The 24,057-nt window shown below is 38.9% G+C and overlaps 3 protein-coding genes across 3 annotated transcripts; all 3 read left to right on the top strand.

Moving 5' to 3' along the window:
- The first annotated feature begins 2,052 nt into the window (after nucleotides 1–2,052).
- maea (macrophage erythroblast attacher, E3 ubiquitin ligase) lies at nucleotides 2,053–11,155 on the top strand. Its single transcript, XM_087799154.1, has 9 exons — nucleotides 2,053–2,206; nucleotides 4,515–4,697; nucleotides 5,882–6,085; nucleotides 6,216–6,338; nucleotides 6,933–7,009; nucleotides 7,106–7,214; nucleotides 8,282–8,415; nucleotides 9,103–9,298; nucleotides 9,368–11,155. Exons 1-9 carry the CDS (start codon nucleotides 2,138–2,140, stop codon nucleotides 9,461–9,463), a joined length of 1,191 nt encoding a protein of 396 aa, XP_087655280.1. The 5' UTR covers nucleotides 2,053–2,137; the 3' UTR covers nucleotides 9,464–11,155.
- A 2,297-nt stretch (nucleotides 11,156–13,452) lies between these two features.
- Nucleotides 13,453–15,906, top strand: LOC148071884 (heterogeneous nuclear ribonucleoprotein A0-like). The gene has a single exon (XM_087799770.1). It carries the CDS (start codon nucleotides 13,517–13,519, stop codon nucleotides 14,423–14,425), a length of 909 nt encoding a protein of 302 aa, XP_087655896.1. The 5' UTR covers nucleotides 13,453–13,516; the 3' UTR covers nucleotides 14,426–15,906.
- A 5,585-nt stretch (nucleotides 15,907–21,491) lies between these two features.
- On the top strand, nucleotides 21,492–23,037 carry LOC148071883 (heterogeneous nuclear ribonucleoprotein A0-like). The gene has a single exon (XM_087799771.1). The coding sequence runs from the start codon at nucleotides 21,577–21,579 to the stop codon at nucleotides 22,495–22,497; it is 921 nt and encodes a 306-aa protein (XP_087655897.1). The 5' UTR covers nucleotides 21,492–21,576; the 3' UTR covers nucleotides 22,498–23,037.
- Nucleotides 23,038–24,057: the final 1,020 nt, after the last annotated feature.

Below are 24,057 nucleotides of genomic sequence, written 5' to 3'. Positions count from 1 at the left end.
TGAGCCACCACTAACAAAAAGAATAAAAACTTGACTTAGTAAAACAGTTTAAAATGGAATCAAATAAATGACCTTCATCGTGGCTATAGCAAAGGTTACAAAGTCAATCAGACAAAGGGTCAAAATTATTTCGCCGTCTGTTACCGCCCCAATAAAATACATATTTGTCCATAGCGGTGAATATCAATTTTATTCTAAAGGTTATATTATCTTAATTATTTTCAAATATTTTCGTAGATATACAAAAAACTGATTTTGAAAAAGCTATTTTATAATAACAATCAACACACGAAAAGACTCTGAGCTCTTTTCATTGAAATCTTTTCATAAAAACTTGTGTGACATTTAAACAGGTACATTAAAAAACATTTATTTTACATTACATGGTTGGATAAATACGTTAAGTTACCTTTAGTTTAGTTGTTCTTAATTTTTATTGACTCCACACAATTTATTTTTAGATTTAAAAATGTCAATAAAGTTACAGGACAGTTTCTTTTTCTGCTCCAACCCAGAGACCTTTATTTCATTATTATTATTATTATTATTTTAAACAGTGGGGGAAAGCCATACACATATGAAGTTGCCTTCAAAACCTTACCAAATCTTGATGGAACTACACACCACAACAATCTAATCACATTGAAGCACACAAAATGTTTACTGTAAGAAAAATAAGTTTTTTTAATTCAATATTTATAAGAAGATACATCGTTTAAACTTATGTTTTAACTCTACGAAGGTGTCCAACTATAAGAATGCCTCATTCTAAGTTTGAGATCTCGTCAACATGTTTAGTTGTAACTTTATTTCGCAACGTCTTCATGTCCAAATAACTTGTTAAGTTTCTTTACACAAGGGCAGAAGAGTGTTTTCTTAGGACACCTGCAACAAGCCCTCACTGTGTACAGCTGGGTTTATTTGTTTTGGCCGAGGACTTAATCTCTACTCAGGAGCTGAACTACGGACATAAACGGAGGTTGATCACAGAAGATTCTGTTAAACATTTACACAAAAAAAACACATAAGATAGCATCAAACAACGTGTGTGTGAAGATACATCACTCACCGATCCTCACCTTTCTCTCTTTCTCTCTCGGTCCACTCGTCTAGTCTGATCCAAAACTGAACAAGGCGGGGCAAGCGTCGGCCATGACGGGTTAGGCTGCCGACTTGGAGGAAAACCAAAGACAATATGTTGACTCCAGAGTCACTCCAGCACAGGAAAGTGTTGTAATAAGCATAAGATGTGATGATGGTTTTCCTTCAAATTTAACACTGTGTTAAAATTGCTTTTTCACACATTGAAAATAACTGCATGATTAAGAAATATAAATTATGCCATAGATTTACACTGGATCAGTCACTGCAAAATAAAAAAAAGGCCAGTTTAGTTTTATTATTGGTGATATTTAATCTTTATTGTTATGATTAATTACTAGATAATTCATTGTATTGTTTAGGTACAAAACATTTTTGTAAAAGTACAACTAATTATCCTTAGTACTGTACTTATACACCACCAAAAATGTTTTATTTTGCTTTAAGGTAAAATATACTTAATCCACAAAAAAATATGATTGATATGATTGATTGCCATCAAGCTGTAAAATTAGTAGTTTGTTATGTTGTATTGTTATTTTTTTTGCGCTTGATGGATCTACTGACTCCTTTAAGAAACATTTTAAGACGTTTTTATTTGTTCAGGCTTTTCCTTGATTTTCTGGAACTCCTGTCGTGTTATCAGTTTTATCTTGCCCTTTAAAGTATATACTTTATTGAATATTATTTTGATTGTTTAAGCGCTTTGTGACCCTGTTCTGGAAAAGCGCTATACAAATAAATATGACTTACTTAATTCAAGGTTCATGGTTTTTCCTTGTGCCAAATCGAACTTTTTGTAAAATAAAAAAGGAACATTTATTTTGTGTTTCCTATAGCACCATGGTCATTTGTATCATGAAACCTAAAATAAATATTTATAAATATTAATTTATTAACGCATTTTCTGTTGGTTGAAGGAATGACGTTTTTATCACTCTAACTACACCGTGCCAGCAGGGGGCGGCAACGTGCCTGCGCTGACTGGATCTGGGGGAAAAAACACAAACAACCAGAGAGATGCCACAAAACCAAGATGGCGGTGCAAGAGACAGCATCTCAACTATCCATGGCTCTTAAAGTACAAGAATACCCCACGTTGAAGGTAAACCAAAACAACGACACCTCGGCGAGATGCCACGAATCCCTCTGCTTTTCCCGGAAGCTACATTTTTCTTTTCCAATCGCATAATAAAGACTTGTTAGTATTTCAGGAGGAAGATAAGCGAGGTTGGCAGGGAGGCTAACGTTAGCAGACTTAGCGTTGCTATCTAGCTAACGTCCTTTAAATGGTATTTTTATTAGAAAATAGCAGTGATCGTGTGTAATCCTAATATAGGGAAGGTTGTCCTACACGTGTGTTCCTTTTGTACGTTTATTTATATTAAATATTGCTCGCTGCTTTAAGAGAATCAGTTGAGTAAATTAATTTTATTTATCAAACGTATGATTCGCGTTTAAACATTTTCTGATCGCGCCGTGAACGTATTTTACAGTTAAAATGTTTTATATTGATCGTATATTTGAGTGGTTTTGTCTCCCATCCCATGATTTTCACTGATATAGCGATGCTAACAACCGATAAGCTTCACATGTGTTGATGCGAAATAAACGTTGATGTGTTTTCGATAAAATAAAATAAACATTAGAAGCTTTTGTTCCATGTCTTCATCCGTCTGTCATATTTAAACACATGCGACATGGCGACGATGTTAGCAGCTGGCTAGCCGTCCTGTAGCTGTGATATTCATAGACAGGAGACATTTTTAAAGTCCCCAACAGATGCTCGCTTTTTTTTAATCGTGTATGTAAAGGAGTGACGTCGCGATGCTTCCACATGTATGACAGATAATTCGTCGTTTTTTTTTTCTGTGGGCTTAACGTCAAAATGGCCAGCGAGAGAATTTAATAAACATACTGCGACATCACGGTTATATCGGCCTCAGATGTGGCGAGACCTGCTCGTCCATGTGGTCGTGGTGGCTAACATGGGTGTGTGTGTGTGTGTGTGTGAGACGGTGTCAAACGTGATTCAATTCATTAATGTAGGGATGGATGCTGCAGCAGCAAGGAGCGTGATGGGCACCATTTTAAGACAGATCTTCCTGCTGAAAGAGGCATCAAATGGGGGGGTTCCGCAGTTAGTGGGAGTCATTTTAGGAATGCACTTGAAATACAACCAGCAATGCTGAATGGTAAATGGAAGAAAAAATCATTGGATTTAGACAATCATAATGGCTGATGTTGATTGTCGTCTAACCAGACTAACGGTGCATATTTAAGTAAATATTACAATATAGAGTTTGTGGGTTGTTTTCTGATTAATCTTTATTTTGATAAGGTGATATTTGTATCAAATATGACATGTTTGAGTCAAAAACATGTAACGTGATTATTTTATATAATGGAAGTGCACTGGATGTACCCCTAGAGTTATGTTTTAAATTAAATTGGGGAAAATCGAATTGAAAACAAGCAATATAAGGCCTCTTCTTAAAATGGTAATATAAGGATAATACTAACCAACAGAACTATAATTTGACATACAAAGTAGGTTTGATGAAAGTAAAAATGAATGTATTAAAGGTTGTCATTTTATGAGAAATATTTGCATTAAAATCATTTATTTATGCAAATATAGATGTATTTTTACATATTAAACATTCTTTACAGAGATTAAGATAAACTGGATGAATCAGAATTAGACTTTTATTTTAAATGCAGCATAGTTGCCACCATGCAGTGTCGTCGGTACAGAATAAAAGAATGAAAGAATAATGCGAGTAACAATGAAGATTCATAGTTATGCTTTTCTGTTGTGATCATTGAAGATTGTGCTCATCCAAATCTATATTTAAATCAGCAGCATCTGATATTTAACATTTGCTTTAAATATTTTTCTGTAATTAATGGTTTGCATTTTAAAACTCTTATTATCAACAAGACCACAGAAACTGCTTCATGGCAGAAGGTCCATAATGATGTTCACATTGCTCTGTCATGTTGGACTCTGCATTGAGTCAGAAGGATGCTGTCTATGACTTGCAGATGGCAATACAGACCACATAATATATTTCTAGAATCTTTTTTTTTTTCTAATGCATGACAGGAAGTCTATTTGGATGTCAGTGACGGCTTCACATTTTTCAGTTCCTTTTTACACAATTTAATTGAATCATGGTAGATAAGGCCTTCTGTGCTGCTACACCAAATATTAGGAACAACCACCCTGAAACTTTGAGGGCATCAAAATGTATTTAATGTTTTTAAAAGGACTAGAGAAATGTCTTCAAATGGTATTCTTTGGTTTCACAAATATCCTGTGTTTAGATTTTTATCGTCCTTGTCCTTTTCAGATCAACTGATGTAAAGAGCACAAGAAATAAAATGTATTCTTTTATTTAATCTTCCAGGTTCCCTATGAGACCCTGAACAAACGTTTCAGGGCTGCACAGAAGAACATTGACCGAGAGACCAGTCATGTGACCATGGTGGTCGCAGAGCTGGAGAAGACGCTCAGCAGCTTCCCAGTTGTGGACTCTGTTGTGTCCCTGCTGGACGGAGTGGTGGAAAAACTCAGTGCCCTCAAAAGAAAGGTGAGAAGATACACCTGCACACTTACTCAGTGAGGAGCGTTGGCAGGAACTGTAACCCATCGAAGACACTGTTGATCTTACGAAATACTTCTAAGGGTACTTCTGTTGATAATGTGGATTTGTTGCCTATTGTTTTTTTGATTAGGCAAATAACTGGATAATACAATTTTAGCATAATTCTTAGCTTTTTAATCCAGCATGGAGAATATTTTATAAAATCATCGTTTTTTTAAATGAAAAAACAAGGAAAATAATTAAAGTAAACAAAATTATTACTATGAAATGGAGTTTTCAATTTGTTCTGAAGATGAAAACAAAGTGTAAAACCGTCTCTGGTTACAGCTGGAGCAAAAAACGTTATAATGTTATAATGGGCTTCGCTCTCAATCCGAGATTTCAGACGGGGAAAACTTTATTATGCAATAACTTCAAAATGGAGAGTTGGATTTGGAGTTCAGTTGTACCTTAAATGGTAAAAGAATATAAAGAATTAGGATATAAATTGCAGTGGCCGTCAAGCATAAACAGTTGTAGAAGAAACGTTTCATTTCATAAACATTTAATTTCATACAAACACAACATCCATATTATATTTGTAATGTTGGTAAATAAAACACAGGAGGATGTTGGTGTGATGACCTGTGCTAACGGGACGACTCCACATATCACTACACCTATAATCTATATCCACTACACAATTTATTTTTATCTTCATTCCAATAATATCAATGCAGCAAAAGTGTGTAAAGGGTAATGAAGTCATCGCATCAAGAGTTGATGTTAGTGGCTAACCAGACAAATAGGTTACTACTTATACATTTTTCCTTAAAGTTGCATCGGCTCAAACGTTTTTACTTCTGGTGTCCGTGCAACATTATTCTGCTGCACTCTTTTCCTTCACCTCAGTGAAATGCTTCCTCACTCTGGAGCTCCGTGGCTTGCTCACTATTGTACTGTTTTGTGTTGTATAACTTTGAGCGATGTCAAGGCAGACCCTGACAGACACAGCTGTGTAATGTAAGTGTTAACAGCGAAACGGAGAGTTCAGCTGAAAGTGCAGCTGCAATTTTAAAACGAAAATAAAACGACAAATAGTTTACTAAATCAACAAATGAAGTCCATATCATTGTTGCTAATTAAGACTCGGTATAAAAACTTCTCCTGTCTTCCTTATCGTCCTTCAGGCTGCTGAATCCATCCAAGCTGAAGACGAGAGTGCCAAACTATGCAAGCGACGCATCGAGCACTTGAAAGAGCACAGCAGTGACCAGCCTGCCTCCGTCAATCTGTGGAAGAAGAAGCGCATGGACCGCATGATGGTGGAGCACCTGCTGCGCTGCGGCTACTACAACACGGCCGTCAAACTGGCCAGACAGAGCGGTATTGAGGTGATTCTTGATCATATTCAAACAACCATTGGGTTGTGTTTCGATATATTCTGTTGAGAATTCACAAGTTTCCAGTTGAGTAGAGATATGTTTGTGACTAGGTCTAACTTCAACCTGTTATTTATTGCAGGATCTGGTGAATATTGAGATGTTTCTCACAGCTAAGGAGGTGGAAGAGTCTCTGGAGAGGCAGGAAACGGCTACTTGTCTCGCCTGGTGTCATGACAACAAGTCACGCCTCCGCAAGATGAAGGTAGCAATGTTTGACTGTTAACTTCGTTTTTTTTTATTCTTTAATTTACAGCTAATATTTCTACATAGAATTAAGGTCATCTTTGTGGCCGATACCAATGGATACCATGTTTTTTTGTTTGTTTTTTAGGGAGTCTCAACAGGCCTATTTTTGCCAAATTTCTTAATTTCCTACCAACTTGACCACAAACAAAATTCACCATTTGTTATTGTTGATCACACAACCCCATTGAATACCAACAATAAAACAAAATGGCAATTTTTAGATGGTCCCTGCTTGTTCTGTGTATTGATATATCCTACGCTCTTGAACGCTCCATAGCAATCCTTACGTCATTGAATGAATGCATCATTCACATGTGTCAAAGAGGAGCATGAAAAAGTTTTTATTCTAGTGGACCTTATCCACGTGTACATTGTTAATTTATTTTGAATTATTAATAACTTAAAGTTCTTTATATTCGTCAGCGTGTATGAATATAAACATTATCACATTTGATCAATGATCCCAACACCATAAAAAAAAAGCTTCAGTGCAGGCCTTCATGAAGCTTTTCACAGTCTAAGCAGCTTCTACATTTAATTTGTTTTTCAGAGCTGCCTTGAGTTCAGCCTTAGAATCCAGGAGTTCATTGAGCTGATACGACAGAACAAGCGAATGGACGCTGTGAGGTAACGGACCAGAAGTCCCCAGTGCTGATCGTCTAATCCCGGCTCTTTACCGAATCAATCTAACGCTGTTCTCGGCTCTCTAATTGTGCACCACAGACACGCACGGAAACACTTCAGCCAGGCCGAGGGGGGGCAGTTGGACGAGGTCCGACAGGTGATGGGGATGCTGGCTTTCCCATCAGACACACACATCAGTCCTTACAGGGTAAGAGCGATTCACATGTTAAATTATTGGATAATTATCTTTGCTCAGGAGTGGTTTTGAATTGTATTAAATGTTATGCAGTGATACTCATGTTTCCTCCCACAGTCCAAAAACATACAGAGATTGATTGAGAACTTTGGGAAATTTTCCGTAGGTATGAGAGTGTGTGTGTGAATGGTTGTCTTTGTGTGCCCTGCAACAGACTGGCATCCTGTCCAGGGTGTCCCCTATGATACTGTGCTAGTCTCCAGTCTCCCCGCGACCCGAACCCCGGGATAAAGCTGTTGACAATGAATGAATGAATGAATGAATGCAGTGATAACAAATAAGACAGTCGTGGTTGATTTTGACCTTGCATAGATTTTTTTTTAAATGTTTTCTTTGCATATTTTCTGTTATTAAATGTTTAACATGATTCTGACAGTAGAACTCTCTAGCTATGATTTTTATTGCCCGTAGTCTTTGAGTGTCTACATGGCTTAACAACAGACCGAGTTGTCAAATGACTATAGTACTGTGAGACTTTCTGAAATTACCAGGTAACAAATAAACTAACACAACCTTCTTTTCTATGTCAACAAATGCTTGTGGTTTGTTTCAACAAAGATTTCACGATATTGAGGCATTGCGTTGTGCTGCTTTAAAACACTTCTTTTTTCTCACAGATATAGTGTGTCTTTATGCAACTTAACTATTTTATCCGAGTTATTGGTTTGACTTTGTGATGACAAGCCATTACTAAAATAGATATTGTTATAAGGCAGTGAACCCCAACCTACCACAAAGAAAAATAATAATTTCTGTTCTATTGATGATTACTGTCCTGAAGGTTTGAAAAGAAGATGGTAGTTTTTCTAAAGTTACATTAGCCTGTGATTCTTGACCTAAAGACAATTGTTTCAGTTAAGTTTCCTCAAAAATAAACCTGTAAACTAGTGAGTGAAACACAGACTTGTATGTTCAAACTGAGTATATTCAAAAGGATTTTGATATATGAACTTAACCAAGCTCTTTGACTTCACAGTGAAAGTTATTCCTGTTCGTCATTTTCTCGTTTGTTCCACCAGGACCTTTTGGATCCAGCCCGCTGGAAGATGCTGATCCAGCAATTCCGTTACGACAACTACAGACTTCACCAGCTGGGGAACAACTCAGTTTTCACCATCACACTGCAGGCTGGTCTGTCTGCCATCAAGACACCGTATCCTCCCATGTTTGACTCGGCACAGTCAAGTTGACTTGGTCACAGCAGAATGCAATTATAACTTAACAAACTTGATCATTTTACGAGGAAGAAAAACTCAATCAATCTCATTAGATTCAAATTTACATTTAGTTGTTAGTGTCATTTTTTATTATTTATGTTTTGGACAGAATGTCATAGTATATAGAAAATTATTGACTTTATATATATATATATATATATATAGACAGACTAATTTTCCTGGTTTATTTGATATGTAAAATATGTATCATTACCTTAAAGACATGTTTACAATGACAGTTAAAAATAATTGACCATTCTATGCTAAAAAGCCTTTTCCCCTTCAATGTAAAAGTAAAATGTGCCTATTTCTTCCACTAGATGGAGCCCTTGCTCCCCAAGCTCCAGAAGCCAAGATACAGTAAAAGCTGCCAAACAATAATTTCTAAATCTATACTTGTGATTAATTGACACATCTTATACTAGAATAAGTTATCGTGTATATATATATATATATATATATATATATATATATATATATATATATATATATATATATATAGTATTTTATTTTGTTAATGAAGTATTTGTTTTATAGAATTTTAAAATATGATAAGATTTTTCAACATTTGTTGTCCCCCCTCGTCATAAAACCTCTTCTTCCTTGACTCGTGGTCTCTACAGTCAGTGCTACAAGGAGGACGGAACCTCCAAGAACCCCGACTGCCCCGTCTGCAGTAAATCCCTGAACAAGTTGGCCCAGCCACTGCCCATGGCCCACTGCGCCAACTCCAGACTAGTGTGCAAGATCTCCGGCGAGGTCATGAACGAGAACAACCCTCCGATGATGCTGCCTAACGGATACGTGTACGGCTACAACGTGAGTTCCTGCGCCACAAACAAACCTCTGTCGAAGTTGATTTGGGTTAATGTGGCGACTCTCTTCCAGTCCCTGCTGTCCATCCGCCAGGACGACAAGGTGATATGCCCCAGAACCAAAGAAGTCTTCAGCTTCTCCCAGGCTGAGAAGGTCTATATAATGTGATTCGCTCAGCAGCCACACCTGAGCAGTAACACCTTCCTAGTTTGTTGTGACCTGGCCCGACTGACTCCGGGCCCCCGTGTGGAGCTGTGACCCCTCTGCCTCCCCTAAAAAACAAAAAAATACCAGTTCAAACTAATACCACACACCCGGGGTGACCACAGCTGCAGGTTCAGGACCACAGTGACAGTTTGTTCTTTTCGTTCTGGCTTCTTCAATTGGTTTATGATTTGACTGGAAACACAATTTTCTAACACCTGTCAAACGTTAAAATCATTTAATATAATCTCCCGCCACGTTAACTTTTATCGATGAAAGAATTGAATCGCATTGAGAAAATCTGATGCTCCTTTTAAACTTTAATATTTGTCATTCCATGTGCTGTTATTCAACAGTGGATATCATGACGACTGTAAGATAGTTCTGATGGTTACGAGCGACTCCGCTTTTCGTGGTGTGTTTAGGTACAAAATAAAAAGCAATACTGATTGTAGGACTTTGAAAAAAGGGCTTTGTATGATTTCCCTACTTTCAAATACCTTCTCAAAGAGTATATTCTTTACCTGTTGAGTAATCTGACCCCCCCCCCCAAAAAAAGAAAAAGGAAACGTAAAAGTAATTGTTCTTGAGGTATTAAAAGAAAGAAAAGTTTGAAATGTTTGAGAATTAAATAGTAGAAGAAAAACACCTGATATCTTTAGTAATGTTTCTGAACAATAACAAAACTTAACAATTGTCTCCTAATTCCACTGAAAAATAAATACTGGACCCAAGATTAGGTTTTTTTAAAACTGTCTATATCCTTAATATATTTAATTTCTGTTTATTTTAAACCACACTGCAGCTGATATTAAGTTAACTCAATACATACATGATAAACTCTTGTTTATACGTGCTACACTTTCCTCGACTGGATCTGCAGACTGGCACCATGACTTTGTCCAGAAACCTTTTCAAGCACACAGAACTTTGGATATTATCCTTACAGGCCTTCTCTTCGAAGAGTGTATTCCCTGAAACCATCCTGCACGCATCAACTCCTCGTACTTGTCAACAGTCGCTCTGGCGTCATCTCGAAACAAACAAATGTGTTTTAAAAAGTCTGATGGTGGTACAGCTAATAACGTGATAATTATTTATGAGTTATTTGACGTATTTATCAATATAGAGGAGTCCGAAGTCCAAATTGTTTCGGTCTATTGAATTTTTTGGGCAAAATGTCTAGCAGATGAATCGTTAAATGGATTAATCTCAGTTGGTATTGTTAGAAACACCATATTTCGGTCTTGCTTTCATGAATTATATTTAAAAATATACGACTGCTGGATCGACCACTGATCAATGACTCCAGGGTACATGATTGGTCGTACGGTGGTCATGTGACTTGCAGCTTGAAAATTGGGTGCAAATACTTTGTCGATAAAGAACGAAGAAGATGGAGGAAAAAGGAAAACAAATTGACACTTTACGAGGATCTGCGTCGCTCTGAACGGGACTCTTCACGGCCTGTGTGTACATATATGATAACTCGTCTTCCCTTTTCGTGCGTGAGGATCTCATCTTCCATTCGTGAAAAGACTAGGCTGTTCATTTCTTAGTGATTGTAGTTCAGTATTGACGATTTATTTTGAACTTGACAGCTATTTTTGCAAGAATGTGCCAGACAATAAAGAAGACTGTGTGGGAATTCTCAAATGTTGTCCTATTTTTTTTTAAACTTATTATGCCTTTATTTAGGGTCTTGAACGTGACAACTGTAAGTGACCCTTTACATTTAAATTGGTTTTAAAGCGATCACTTATTCTTTCAGGTCAGAATTGTTGTCATTTGGTTTTCCAAAAGATGTGTGTGTGGAGACTCTTTCTCATGCAAAACCAGATAGTAACCTCTTTCCTGTTCGACCCCCCCTCAAAACCTCCAACGGAGATTCTCTTTCAGCAAAAGCAATTGAGAATATTGAGTCGTCAGAGTAAAACCAGCCACACCCGAGGGACCCAATTTAGTAATTGTGGGTTTGCTTGTTCCCACTGGTGGCCCAGTAGTCCTCTTACAGGAGTGTTCTTTATTAAACTAAGGGATTTAAAACTTGTCCTGAATATTTTTGCAACAAGAATAGATGGTTGAGTATAAAAAAAGGGTTTAATCCTTGTTACTGTAATTGATTAAACGGTTAAATTAAACAGACACACATCAGATAAAACAAACCATTTTTAAATAACCAAAAGCAATAAATAAAATAATAAAGAACAATTAACAGAAATGCAAGTGCAACACTGAGTCTGAAATAAAGATATCTATATACATATAATCATACAACATATAGTTTTCTAATTCATGTTTTGCTCTGTAAATTACAACTTTTCAATTGAAATAGATTTAATTCAAAGTTTCTACAGTGCTGTGATTACATGACCTTCGTGCAAGAAGGTGTGGAGAGAAACGTGTCGACCGTTGTCGTGTAAATGTGGTCGTCTCTCACCTGAAACCACTATAGATTTCTTAAAGGCCGCTCGTCTTCGTGGGCTTCTCTCCGGAGCTCCAGGCCTGTGAAGGTTTCACACACATGGTAATTCTGTGAATCTAGGCCAGATGAGGAGGAACATGACAATGAAGAAGTGAACGGTGTGGGGGGGGAGGGGGGAATGTTATCAGCTTTGATCACTTCTTTCTACTCAATAAAGAAATTAGTTGATGAGTTTATTTTCCCATAATGCAGTATATATTTGTACATGCTTTGACCTTCTTATTGTTTATATCCTACATTTTACTTTATTTTTCTGTTGTAAATAATGTCACCTTTTGTATAATTGTAAACATATTTTCAATATTAGAATTATCAGCCTATGGAATAAGTATTTTTTTTACATTGTCAAATTTATATTCTACAATATTTCCGGCGCAAAACCCACCAACACAGAATATATATACTCTATATATAATATGGTGGCGACAAAAGCTCACGTTAAATTGATAAATGAGATAAATCCCTCCAGAGAGATCATTAAAGTGTATCCATCTATCTAAATACATTTGTAACTAAATCATAATAGGCACAGCAGGATGGTCTTGTTGCTTGGTTCTGTCTTTCTACTTCTTATTTTGATCTTATTTCGTTCTTCTGTTCTGTACGACGACCACAAAAACAACCCTATGTTGTGTTTACATCACTGGCAATAAATGTTTCTGATTCTGATAATGGCCATAGAAATGCCTTGATTGTAAATAAACCCGAACTCCTTTTTTTTAAATTATTATTTATATACTATGTTGATGGTATCTAAATAATAACAATAATATAAATTTTTTAAAAATCACTGTAAAAATCAGAAAACTTTCATGGCCAGGAATGTGTTGTGATGGCATTAAGGAATATACAAATGAAATAATACGAACGAAATAAAAAGAGATTGATACAATAATAATAATAAAAAACTGCATTAAATAAAAATGTTATTTTGTCAGAACTAGAAATATGTGTTAAAATAAAATGTCAAGAAAACAATACAATCATATGTATACCATAGTTTCTTCAAAGCTCTCCATTAATTAAAAAAGCAAGATTTAATGTATTTATTATTTTACGCATTCAAGTTGAACATTAATATGGATATAATAGGCTTTTCCTTGATTTTCTAGAACTCCTGTTGTGTTATCAGTTTTATCTTGATCTTTAAAGTATATACTTTATTGAATATTGTTTGGATTGTTTAAGCGCTTTGTGACCCTGGTCTGGAAAAGCACTATATAAATAAAAAATACTTACTTACTTATAATCAATAATAAATTGTAAAATTATAATAAGCTACGTGTGTGTATATCATAAAGACATACCTTTAAAATCCTTTAGTAATCGATCAAAGAGAAAATAAACAGAGACGTGTACCTTCTTCTCGCTTCACTGTTACGTAGCTTGAAAAACATCGGGGTCGGAAAAGGGAGGGGGCTGTCACGTGACAGCGGAGTATAAATAAGACCCGAAACTTGCCCATACCACCATTTTGAGCTCCTGCACCTTTCGCTCCAGCAGCAGCAGCAGCTTCTCGCTCTCAACACACAATGTCGGACCAGCTCTGCAAACTCTTCGTCGGCGGCCTGAACGTGGACACGGACGACGACGGCCTCCGCAAGCACTTCGAGCAGTACGGCACGCTCACCGACTGCGTGGTGGTGGTGAACAAGCAGCTCCAGCGCTCCCGCTGCTTCGGCTTCGTCACCTACTCGACGACGGAGGAGGCCGACTACGCCATCAACTCTAGGCCGCACAACGTCGACGGACACACGGTGGAGCTGAAGCGCGCCGTGGCCCGCGAGGACGCCAACAAACCCGAGGCCCTCGCCAAAGTCAAGAAGGTGTTCGTCGGCGGCCTGAAGGACGACATCGAGGAGGACCACCTCATCAACCACTTCTCGCAGTACGGCGAGATCGAGAAGGCCGAGGTGATCACGGAGAAGGACAGCGGCAAGAAGCGCGGCTTCGGCTTCGTCTACTTCACGGACCACGACGCCGCCGACAAGTCGGTGGTGGTGAAGTTCCATACCATCAACGGCCACAAGGTGGAGGTGAAGAAGGCTCTCACCCGCCAGGAGATGCAGGCTTCCGGCCGCGGCGGGATGATGCCGCGGGGCGGGCGAGGCGGGAGAGGTATGCGCGGCGGCCAGAACGGCTTCGGCGGCGGCCGAGACTACGGCTACGGAAACGGAGGAGGCGGCTACGGAGGCGGCGGCGGCTACGGGGGCGGATACGGGAACCAGTTCGGCGGCGGATACGAGCAGGGAGGCGGCGGCTACAATGGCGGCAACGGCTACAACGACTTCGGCGGCGGCTACGGCCAGCACTCGTCCGGCTACGGGCCCATGAAGGGGGGGCCCTTCGGAGGCCAGAGGAGCGGCGGTGGCGGCGGGGCCCCCTACGCCAGAGGGGGAGGCGGCGGATACCCCAGGGGGGGCTACGGTGGGGGTTACTAAAGGGGGCGAGACTGCAAGAATGGAAAGCGACCCCCCACAACCACCACTACTACTCCTACCACCCCCCTCATCCGGGACGACAAATTCCCTAAAGGGGGGGAACATCTGCCGTGAATCCCACCCATGGCTAAGACACAGAAACCCCCCTCACGACAAAACCCAAACAGGTAGGAAGGTCACTTCCCAGAAAAAACCTGATTTCGACTAGGACTCGATTTACTTCATAAACTCATTTTTATACACAGATGTAGAGGATTTTTTTTTATTTTTATTTACGTTGGCTCTTTGACCTTTGGCCCCTCCTCCCTCTATTTAGACATTTTGTTTTCTCAAGCAGCTATTTGTGATATTTTTATGTATGAACAATTAGCCTGTTGTTACATCTATTTTGTACTTAAAAATCCAAACCACACAGGATCCAGTTTCTTTGTCCCCTTTCCTCCCTCATGCAGTCTTAGTTTCCTTAATTTTATGTATATTGTGTAATTCAATGTCTTTGCAGATCAAATTTACTGTCTAAAAACGCTCTGGTATGCAACTGTATGTTCATTTTTTTTTTAAATAAAATATTATAAAAATTAGCTTAGTTATTTTACTTATTTAACCAGGTTTATCCACAGGTCGACTTTATAGGCTTCTATCCCAGTTACTTACTTACAAGGTGGGTGCAATGGTTTCAGATTAAAACCCACAGCCAATGCATGTAGGCTCTGTAGGGTTGTGTTTCTTTAACTGTTTCTTTTTTCCTAACATTTATTTCTCTTTATGTAACCTTAAGGGTTGTTGTCATTTATCTTTTATTCTTACATTTAGGTGTTACATGTATTCCAGTAGGCTATCCAGGCCAAAATAGCCGTAGCAGTTTGTTTGTAGGCTACTACGTCAGGACCCCGACATCAGGGGTCGGTTGTGATAGGCCGTCTGAAATATCTCTTTAGGATATCCACATCCAGCAAACTAGGTATGTAATCAACCTGTCTTTACTCTGTGTTGGTCACCCATTCTCCTGGACTATCTGGTCGTAATCGTAGCTTTTGACGAGCGTCTCACGAGGACGTGGCCCCCCTTCCCTTTAAAAAAAAACAACTTAAGACGGTGGAAGGAGACCCCGCCATTCTGTATGAAGTCACATGGAGTCTCTTGATTTGTCCTGGGTTTTTCCATGTCTCACTAATTCTCTCTCGTCTCCTCCAGGTTGCTAACCTGGACTTGAGGGGGGATTTCACCCTGACCGTGTGACGGGGGTGTGCCTGCTCGTTGATGGGGGACCCTTGAGGCCGTGCCCCCCCCAAAGGTGATGTTTTCGCACAGGATTCCCCAGTGGGTTATCAATCTGGGTTTTAAAGGATCAAGGTTTTTTAGACTTCAAGACTATCAACTTCCTAGGCTGTTGCTCATGGACCACAGGGGGTTAAAGAACACAATGAAGGCTCACAAATTATTACTCCTTTGCACAAGTACAATAAAAAACATGTCTATTATCTTTGTGTTGTAATTATTTCGTAGTTGCTATGGGGATATTTACGAAGAGGATAAGCAGACTTTGGTAAGTTTATATGGTCTTGCATAAATGTAGGTCATAAGTCTGTAACGCCGCTCCAAAGTAGACGCCTCCTAACTTCCAGGTATTGTGTGTTTAAATACACATGTATTTACGGATCACCTACTGTGACGGGTTTGTCTTTATGTTTTTTTAATAAACTGATTTATGATATCTATTGTATGTATTTTATTGTCTGTAGTGAGTCTTCATTGTGCGGGTGGATCAACCCACCGAGCCCCGTCCATAAGTGACAGCTTGAGCAGAACTGGGTTTCTCCTTTTGCCGCCGGGCCACAAGTTGTTTAAAGTCGCCGTGGACAAGACATGGATGGGGTTACTGCTCTTGGAGGACAGAAGATTGTGTTGCGTCCGTAATGAACCTTTATTCGTCCGACAGCTGTTATATGGAGCACAAGGGTGTAATTACAGCAGGATACTGAGGGATCGCTGTAACTGGAACCAGCAACTCTGCCTTGTATAAGACATCGTTCTTGATATGCTTGTGTATTCATAAAAGGGGGAAAAAGTACTCGAGTTCGTCATGAAGTTAATTGATTCTCTACATCAGCTCAATCACAATATATCTTTGATAATTTTGCAGGCAAACTTTGTTTTTATGGAACTTTCTAATTGTGACTAAGTTTCTATAGGGGCCACATGTATCATATCTATGTCCTTAATCAAATGTATTTCCTTAAATCTTTCCATTGTATAATGAAATTAAGTTATTTTTCTGTAAATTATTTTGGATCATGTTAATATTATTTCAGCCACACAGCTCCCAACCTCGAGTGTACCTTATAATGATGCATTTCCTGACAAAAAGTAAGTCAACAATACAGTACATTTACCTTCAAAGAACAATTACTTTGAGGAAACCATCTCAAGCATAAACTTTGAATTTGACACTCGCTCTGCATTATTAAAAGGATGTGTTACCAGACACTAAGTAAGTTGCTGCACTAAATTAACATTTAAAGGCAAAAAAATAATAGCCAAACCTAGACCTGAGATGATTTACAGATGACAAAACTAGTTCTATACTAGTATTGTCATTGATCTATGGTGTGTTAGTTATACTATACAAATGTATTAGTCCATTTATCTCTTCATTCTTAATGCGTTGTTTTTCTCCTTTGTAAAAGTAGAAAAATCGAAAGTGTCAAATTGCAATAGTTAGTCTCGAGACACTTTAATACTTTATAAGAGAAGAGAAATCATACTCCAGCTGATCACAATGAGCAACAGTGTCATGTTTTTCATGGAGATGACAATCATTTAACTATTAACTATTACTATAATAAGCAAATTGGTTTGATCCAATCTCTGTTAACTTGTCATTGTAAGTGCAGAACAAAAAAGAGCTTCCGTAATAAAATAAGGAACTTCCATGCAAATACAAATGAAGCTAAATTAAATTCTATTAAAAGTGTCGATCATAGAGTTATCTTAAGATATGTCAAAGTTTAAACAACGCTATTTAATGACTGAGATGAGTGACCGCAGTGAGGAAAACCTATTTTTAACAGGCATTGATCCAGAATCTATCTTCTGCTGTGACCGGCCATGATGGAGAGAGAACAGTTTACCAAATAAATATATTTTAAATGATAGTTGACATTGAATGATAAAAGATCGGATAAAAACATAGACACTATTGTTTGGGGACATTTTATATAAATGTTACTGTATTCCTTTTGTTGCAGATATATTCACCTTAAAATGTACACGTATGATGAATAGTCTGCTTTAGGTTAACAGACAAATATTGAACGTGTAAATGTAATGACTTGGAAGTTGTTCATAGATTAGTTCTTGAGAAGATATACGTCTGTAACTGTAAGAGGAAGTGAGGCCGGTCAGATGCTTACGTAAGGGGTTGTGCTGGACACGTGATGAGGTGTGATAAGTGGAAGCAAATCTCTCAGAAGGGACACAGTAGCGAGGATGAAGGTGGCGAACATTGAATATTTTTGTACCGCAGAGCAGGTTCATCTATTAATGGAATGACCTTCAGATAGAAAATGTAACAGATGATATAGAATAAGTTTATTTTTACCAGTTTACATGTTCCTTTTTGAGTTAATAAAAGAAAAATCATTTTAATATGTTCTTTCTGTACAGCCTGGTAACAAAGGACAGGACTTAAGGACTAATACTAGTTGATCAATGACGGCCTGAACCTTTTCTACGGAACAAACTTATCTCCAACATAAACAGGATTGTGAATTAGTCAATATTTAATGGCGTACAAACAAAACTATTTGTCAGAGTATTTAGGTAACCAGTAACTTTAAAATGGGTCAAGGTCAGTGTCCAGGAAACCAGATTGTACTACTCTCTGGTGGCTGATGTCCAACACACACATAATGTAGACGAGGATAATTCAATGCTTTGGATGATTATGCTTTGGATGATTATGGAAAAGCTTGATATAACATCTTTGCAGATCCACCCAAATACATATTTTGAGAATCATTCAGTTGAAGCTTTATTAAACATGTTCTTTGTTAAGTACAGATCAAATTTGATTATAGATCTAGGAACTTCCATGCGAAAGTTTTAGAGTTTTAAGGATGTTTTTATTTATCATATGTTGCAGTGAAAGCAAAACTCATGTATTATATTATATTAGTTTATTAGTATTTGATAATTGTGTTACACATGAAAACGTATCACTAGCATTTGACTCCAGAAAGTTGTAAAACATTGAGTGAAGAAGTAGTAAATATTTTTGTTTGTTTACGAATAACAACAACAAATCCAGGTTTTAATGAGGAGTTGTAACCGCCGCAACATGCTCCTCTCCATGCACTGCAGAACGGAACGCTTTAAGACATTCTTGGTTCGTTCTGCCATAAGATGTCACAACACTTAGGCTTGACATGCACTTTTGACTTTTTGTTTGTAATTATTTATGTTTTTTTAAATATATGTTTTGTATGTATTTATTGTATTTATTTGATTGATTGTTCTTACATGTATTTATGGATGTGTTATTGCTGCTGGACATAAGCTGCAATAACAGGATTAATAAAGTATCTATCTATCTCTATCTTTATGAATCTATATCTATCTTCATTCTTAATGTGTTGTTTTTCTGCTGTGTAAAAGGAGTTGAGCAGAATTATTTTTTATCGAGAGTGTCAAATTGTGATAGTTATCTCAAAGAGTTAAAATATTACTTTATAAGAGAAGAGAAAACATACTCCAGCTGATCACACTGAGCAACAGTGGCATGCTTTTCATGGAGATGACAATCATTCAATCCTTTTATCGACAATCATTTAACTATTATTACTCAATAGTTTGTACAGATACAACTGTACAGATACAACATCTGTAAGTAAGTCCAGCACAAAAATGCATAGCATTTAAAGCTTTATTAATAAAAAGTATTGGTTGTTAAATACAGATGGTATTTCATAATAACATCAAGAGCTTCCGTAATAAAATTAAGAACTTGCAAATACAAATGAAGCTAAATTTAATTGTATTAAAAGTGTCTGATCATAGAGTTATCTTAAGATATGTCAAAGTTTAAATTACACTATTTAATCACTGAGATGAGTGGCAGTAGTGAGGAAAACCTATTTTTAACAGGCATTGATCCAGAATCTACTGCTGTGACCGGCCAGGATGGAGAGAGAACAGTTTATAAAACAAATGTATTTTAAATCATGATACTTGGCATTGAATGATAGAAGGTCGGATAATACCATAGACAGTGTTGTTTGTTGGGAAGGGACATTTTATAGCATAGATGTTACTGTTTACCTTTTGTTGCAGAGCAGTTATATTAACTTTGAAATGTAAACATATGATAGTCTATTTTGATTGTTTTTAAATACATTAAGTATCATTGTATAAATGTGCTTTTAAGAAGATTGCATTACATGACTTTAAATTAAATTAAAAATGTCTAATCTTTCCCGTCTTAAATTAGATTGATTAAAATAGATTAAGTACCATCAGCCTGGTTCAGTCATACACATGATTTGTTCAGGACGTTTTAAAATAAGATACACAAGTTATAACAAAAACAACCAAAAGTGCTCGTGAGACGAATGAAGGTTCATCCGATGGATTCTCGTGTGCAGGGAAATCTCTCCATGTCTTGATCGATTGACGTCTCATGTGTTGAAAAGGTCGAACCGGTTTCCGGGGCAGGTTTATCCTGTAAATGAAAATCATCTTTTTAGTTGATTAATTGGGATTACCTTTGTGTGACCTTCCAAATCTACGCTGATGCTGTCCAGGGGCTGCCGTTCTCAATCCCTGCCCAACCCCCCCATTGAAACCAGCCGCTTCCCCTCCCCCTAAACCTCCAAAGACAATGAGGTGTAAATTCATTTATTTCACGACTAACGCATCTTAAAATCAGACTTTAGAGTTGGTTTAACGGTGTCTTGAAGTGAAATGCAGTTCTGCTCTTATGTTTTCAAACGGTTTTGTGGTGGATTTTCTCACACGTATGTGTGACCTGGAGGCCATTTTGAAAAGTGTTTATGTGAAAAACAAAAACATGGTTGGATTTTAATTTTGACTTTTCTTATCCTCTGTAGGACTGTGGTGTTGACAGAGTGTTTGATCCGACACTTAGGATCTGTTGTTGACTCTCTGAATTTTTAAATAAATGATTATTTTTCCACAAATACTACTCTTGTTATGCAACTTTATTCCTTCTTATTTATGTATTTATTTATTTACCCCCGTGTGCATGTTTTTAAATGTGCATTTTCGAACCTGGTGTATATTTGAAAAAGGCTTAAAAAGCACCGTGTCTTTTGGGGCAAAGGACGTTGTTTTCTGGATACTTTGAGGTGTTTTTACGTCGAGGTTTTGGTTGAAAAAACGTATCGATTATCGGACAGATGGTTCATATGCGGCCTTTAATGTTGCTTTGTAATATCGTCGCTGCTCAGCTGCTGCAGTGGATTAACTAAACGCCATGTTTGATCATTTAATAAAGGTTTCTATTCGCATTAAAACACGTATAAACACGTAGTTTTAATTCATCGTGGAACAACATTCCGTTATAAATCGTATAGAACACATCGGTTTAACGTGTAAATAGTCACACGTGATAAATCGTCGGGTGATTTTGCAAACTTCTGCCCGTTTATTTCTTTAAATAAGATAGTTTTGAAGTAAATAAACATGCTCGTAACAATAGTGGCGCTAAAGCAGACTTCGGTCAAAGATGGCGCCTAAACGCATAGATGTTTGAAGTCGTTCTTGTTCGAGGTGTTTCTGACGTATTTTGAGCATCTTTGTTGTTCAAAATGTACGTGACTCGTCATGTTTGGCTTTGTTGATGTGCTTTGAACAATTTATGTTTTAAACCGTCTTTAGAAGTCGAATATTGTGATTTTTCTTTCACTCATTGCCGGCTTTGGAGTTCAAAATATCCGACGCACATGAAGGCAGCATGGCGATGACGTTGCGTCCAGCCAATCCGGGGAGCGATTATCGTTCAAGCGGTCCAATGGGCGGCCGCCACGACACAAGAACCCCGGCGCGCGTCAACGGATCCGCCCCTTCGTTGTTCATTGAAGAAGACGAGGGACAGTCTAGGACTTCCATCCTCTCCTGAGATCCTCGCCATCATGTCGTCCAAACTCTGCAAGCTCTTCGTCGGCGGCCTCAACGTCGAGACGACGGACCAGGGCCTGCGGGCCTACTTCGAGAAGTTCGGCACGCTCACCGACTGCGTGGTGGTGATGAATCCCCAGATCGGGCGCTCCCGCTGCTTCGGCTTCCTGACCTACTCCGCGCCCGAAGAGGCCGACGCAGCAATGGCGGAGAAGCCACATGTCGTGGACGGCAACAACGTGGAGCTGAAGCGCGCCATCGCCCGCGAGGACGCCAACAACCCGGACATCCTCGCCAACGTCAAGAAGATCTTCGTCGGCGGCGTCAAGGACCACATCGAGGAGGACGACCTGACGCAGTTCTTCATGCAGTTCGGCACGGTGGAGAAGGCCGAGATCATCTCCGACAAGCAGACCGGCAAGAAGCGCGGCTTCGGCTTTGTCTACTTCGAGGACAACGACTCCGCCACCAAGGCGGTGCTCACCAAGTTCCACACCATCAACGGCAACAAGGTGGAGGTGAAGAAGGCCATGACCAAGCAGGAGATGTCCACGGGGCCGCGCAACTCCCGGGGTCGCGGCCGGGGGATGCAGGGCTACGGCGGCGGCCGCGGCGGCTACGGAGGTGGAGGCGGATACGGAGGTGGATACGGCGGCGGCGGCTATGGCGGTGGGTACGGCTACAACAACGGCGGCGGCGGCGGCTACGGGGGATACGGCGGCGGCTACGAAGACTACGACAACCAGATGGGTGGCGGGTACAGCAACGGGGACTTTAGCGAGGGCTACGGGCAGCAGCACTCCAACTACGGCGCCATGAAGGGCAACTTCGGCAGCTACGGCGGCGGCAGCCGGTCGGCTCCGTACACCCAGGGGAGGGGAGGCGGCGCGGGCGGGTACGGCCGCGGGGGTGGATTCGGCGGCGGCGGCTATTAAAGTCAGTTCAAGATGTAAACCCGAATACCATGAACTTGGACACACACACATGTAGGGTGGGGGGGGTGAGTCGACTGAAAGCAGCGTCTATCACCCGAATGAATGAGACTTTTCCACCGGTGCCCATCTGCCCCCCACCTGGACCCTCTCCTCCATCTGTCCTCCTATTCCATTTGTATGGACTTTATTTACAAAGAATTGTTTTAAGTTTTTATTTTGTAAAAGTCATTGCTTCTCAACGTTCATTTGAGTTTGTCTAACAAACCAAGTCTTTTGTTCTGTCGCTTCTTGAACTCAGGGTTTTAAGTGAGGTCGCTGTTGGGAGGTTATTGATCCAAAAACACCAGGCCGTGATGGTATTTTTTTTTTTGATAGATGGATTTCTTTTTTTTCTTTTTTTGTAAGACTGTAAGTTGCTCATATATTTCTTGCTTCTCCCGTCCCATAAGGCTCATTTGTTTTGAATTAAACATGTAACAAAAGTGCTCAATTGACCCCCTATGTTCTGGTTTTATTAAACTTTTTAATGTTCGAAAATCACTTTGTCTTTGTTTCATCAATTCTCTGCCATCTTCAAGTACAAGACCTTTATATAAAGCCACATATTACAATATAATGCATCATGAACTGACATCCTGCAAAAAAATCGAGGCCTTGTTATCTGCATTATATAGCACTGGTCAGTGCTATATAATGTCATGCTTCTGGGATTTCAGTAAAGGGAACTAAACTGCAGCAGCTGGAAATCGGCCTCCAATAGTTTCCATGCCCTAAATCAAAATCAGTAAATTAAAATTTATAAGATGCAATGTCTGCCATGTAACCTCAAAATTGCTAACATGGCTCTTGTGAGCTTCTAAACATCTTTCTGTGGGTTCATTTGCACTTCAGGAGCTGCACAACAGGTCTGCACGACACAGGCGTGTGTTGGGCAATCTTTGCATTTAAATCTGCGCCATCTCAAGCAAATAATGAATCTCGGTGCAAAGCGTAAAGACCTCCACAGAGCTTGTGTCCTGCTGGGAAGTAATCAGACTTGAGTGTGTCAAGGTGTGTTTTCTCCTGACCACTTAGCCGGTTCATTTGCACCTTTTGAGTATTTCAGATGAAGATTGCTAAATTAACCAGACTTTTTCACAGACATTTAATTTAAATTTACATTATGTAAACGTTTATTCCTCAAGTTAAATCTATCTGTAAAATTACATTCACATTTTAAAATGTGTTGAGTTGTTTTCCTTTTTTTTTTAAATGTAAGCATTCTGTTATCCACTTTTGTGGGCAAGTTCCAACATTTCCATAGTGATATTCAACAATGTGATCAGAACGTTGTCAATTATTCTGCTCAAATGCCCAAATTCATTGAATATATCCATCACTATGGATTAAAGGGTCTGCTATATGTACCAAAGTATAAATGGACATGTTGTATTCTGTCGACTATTATTTTTTTCTTCCATTCAAAGCACACAGCTGAGGGTGAATAATCATGGCCGAGCCCCTCACCCACACCAAATCAAGTGGCCTCCGTCCACCTGGAACCCATCTGCCCCCTTTCAC

Source organism: Callionymus lyra, chromosome 9 (genome assembly GCF_982586985.1).
Source record: "Callionymus lyra chromosome 9, fCalLyr1.hap1.1, whole genome shotgun sequence".
NCBI lineage: Eukaryota > Metazoa > Chordata > Actinopteri > Syngnathiformes > Callionymidae > Callionymus > Callionymus lyra.
This window is presented reverse-complemented; position numbering and strand designations above follow the sequence as displayed.

Bases quoted from the DNA above. Each gene is read 5' to 3' on its own strand.
- maea (XM_087799154.1), top strand. From the start codon at position 2,138: ATGGCGGTGCAAGAGACAGCATCTCAACTATCCATGGCTCTTAAAGTA. The intron at 7,215-8,281 runs GTAAGAGCGATT...TTGTTCCACCAG, and splicing joins CACACATCAGTCCTTACAGG to GACCTTTTGGATCCAGCCCG. The intron at 9,299-9,367 runs GTGAGTTCCTGC...ACTCTCTTCCAG, and splicing joins GATACGTGTACGGCTACAAC to TCCCTGCTGTCCATCCGCCA.
- LOC148071884 (XM_087799770.1), top strand. From the start codon at position 13,517: ATGTCGGACCAGCTCTGCAAACTCTTCGTCGGCGGCCTGAACGTGGAC.
- LOC148071883 (XM_087799771.1), top strand. From the start codon at position 21,577: ATGTCGTCCAAACTCTGCAAGCTCTTCGTCGGCGGCCTCAACGTCGAG.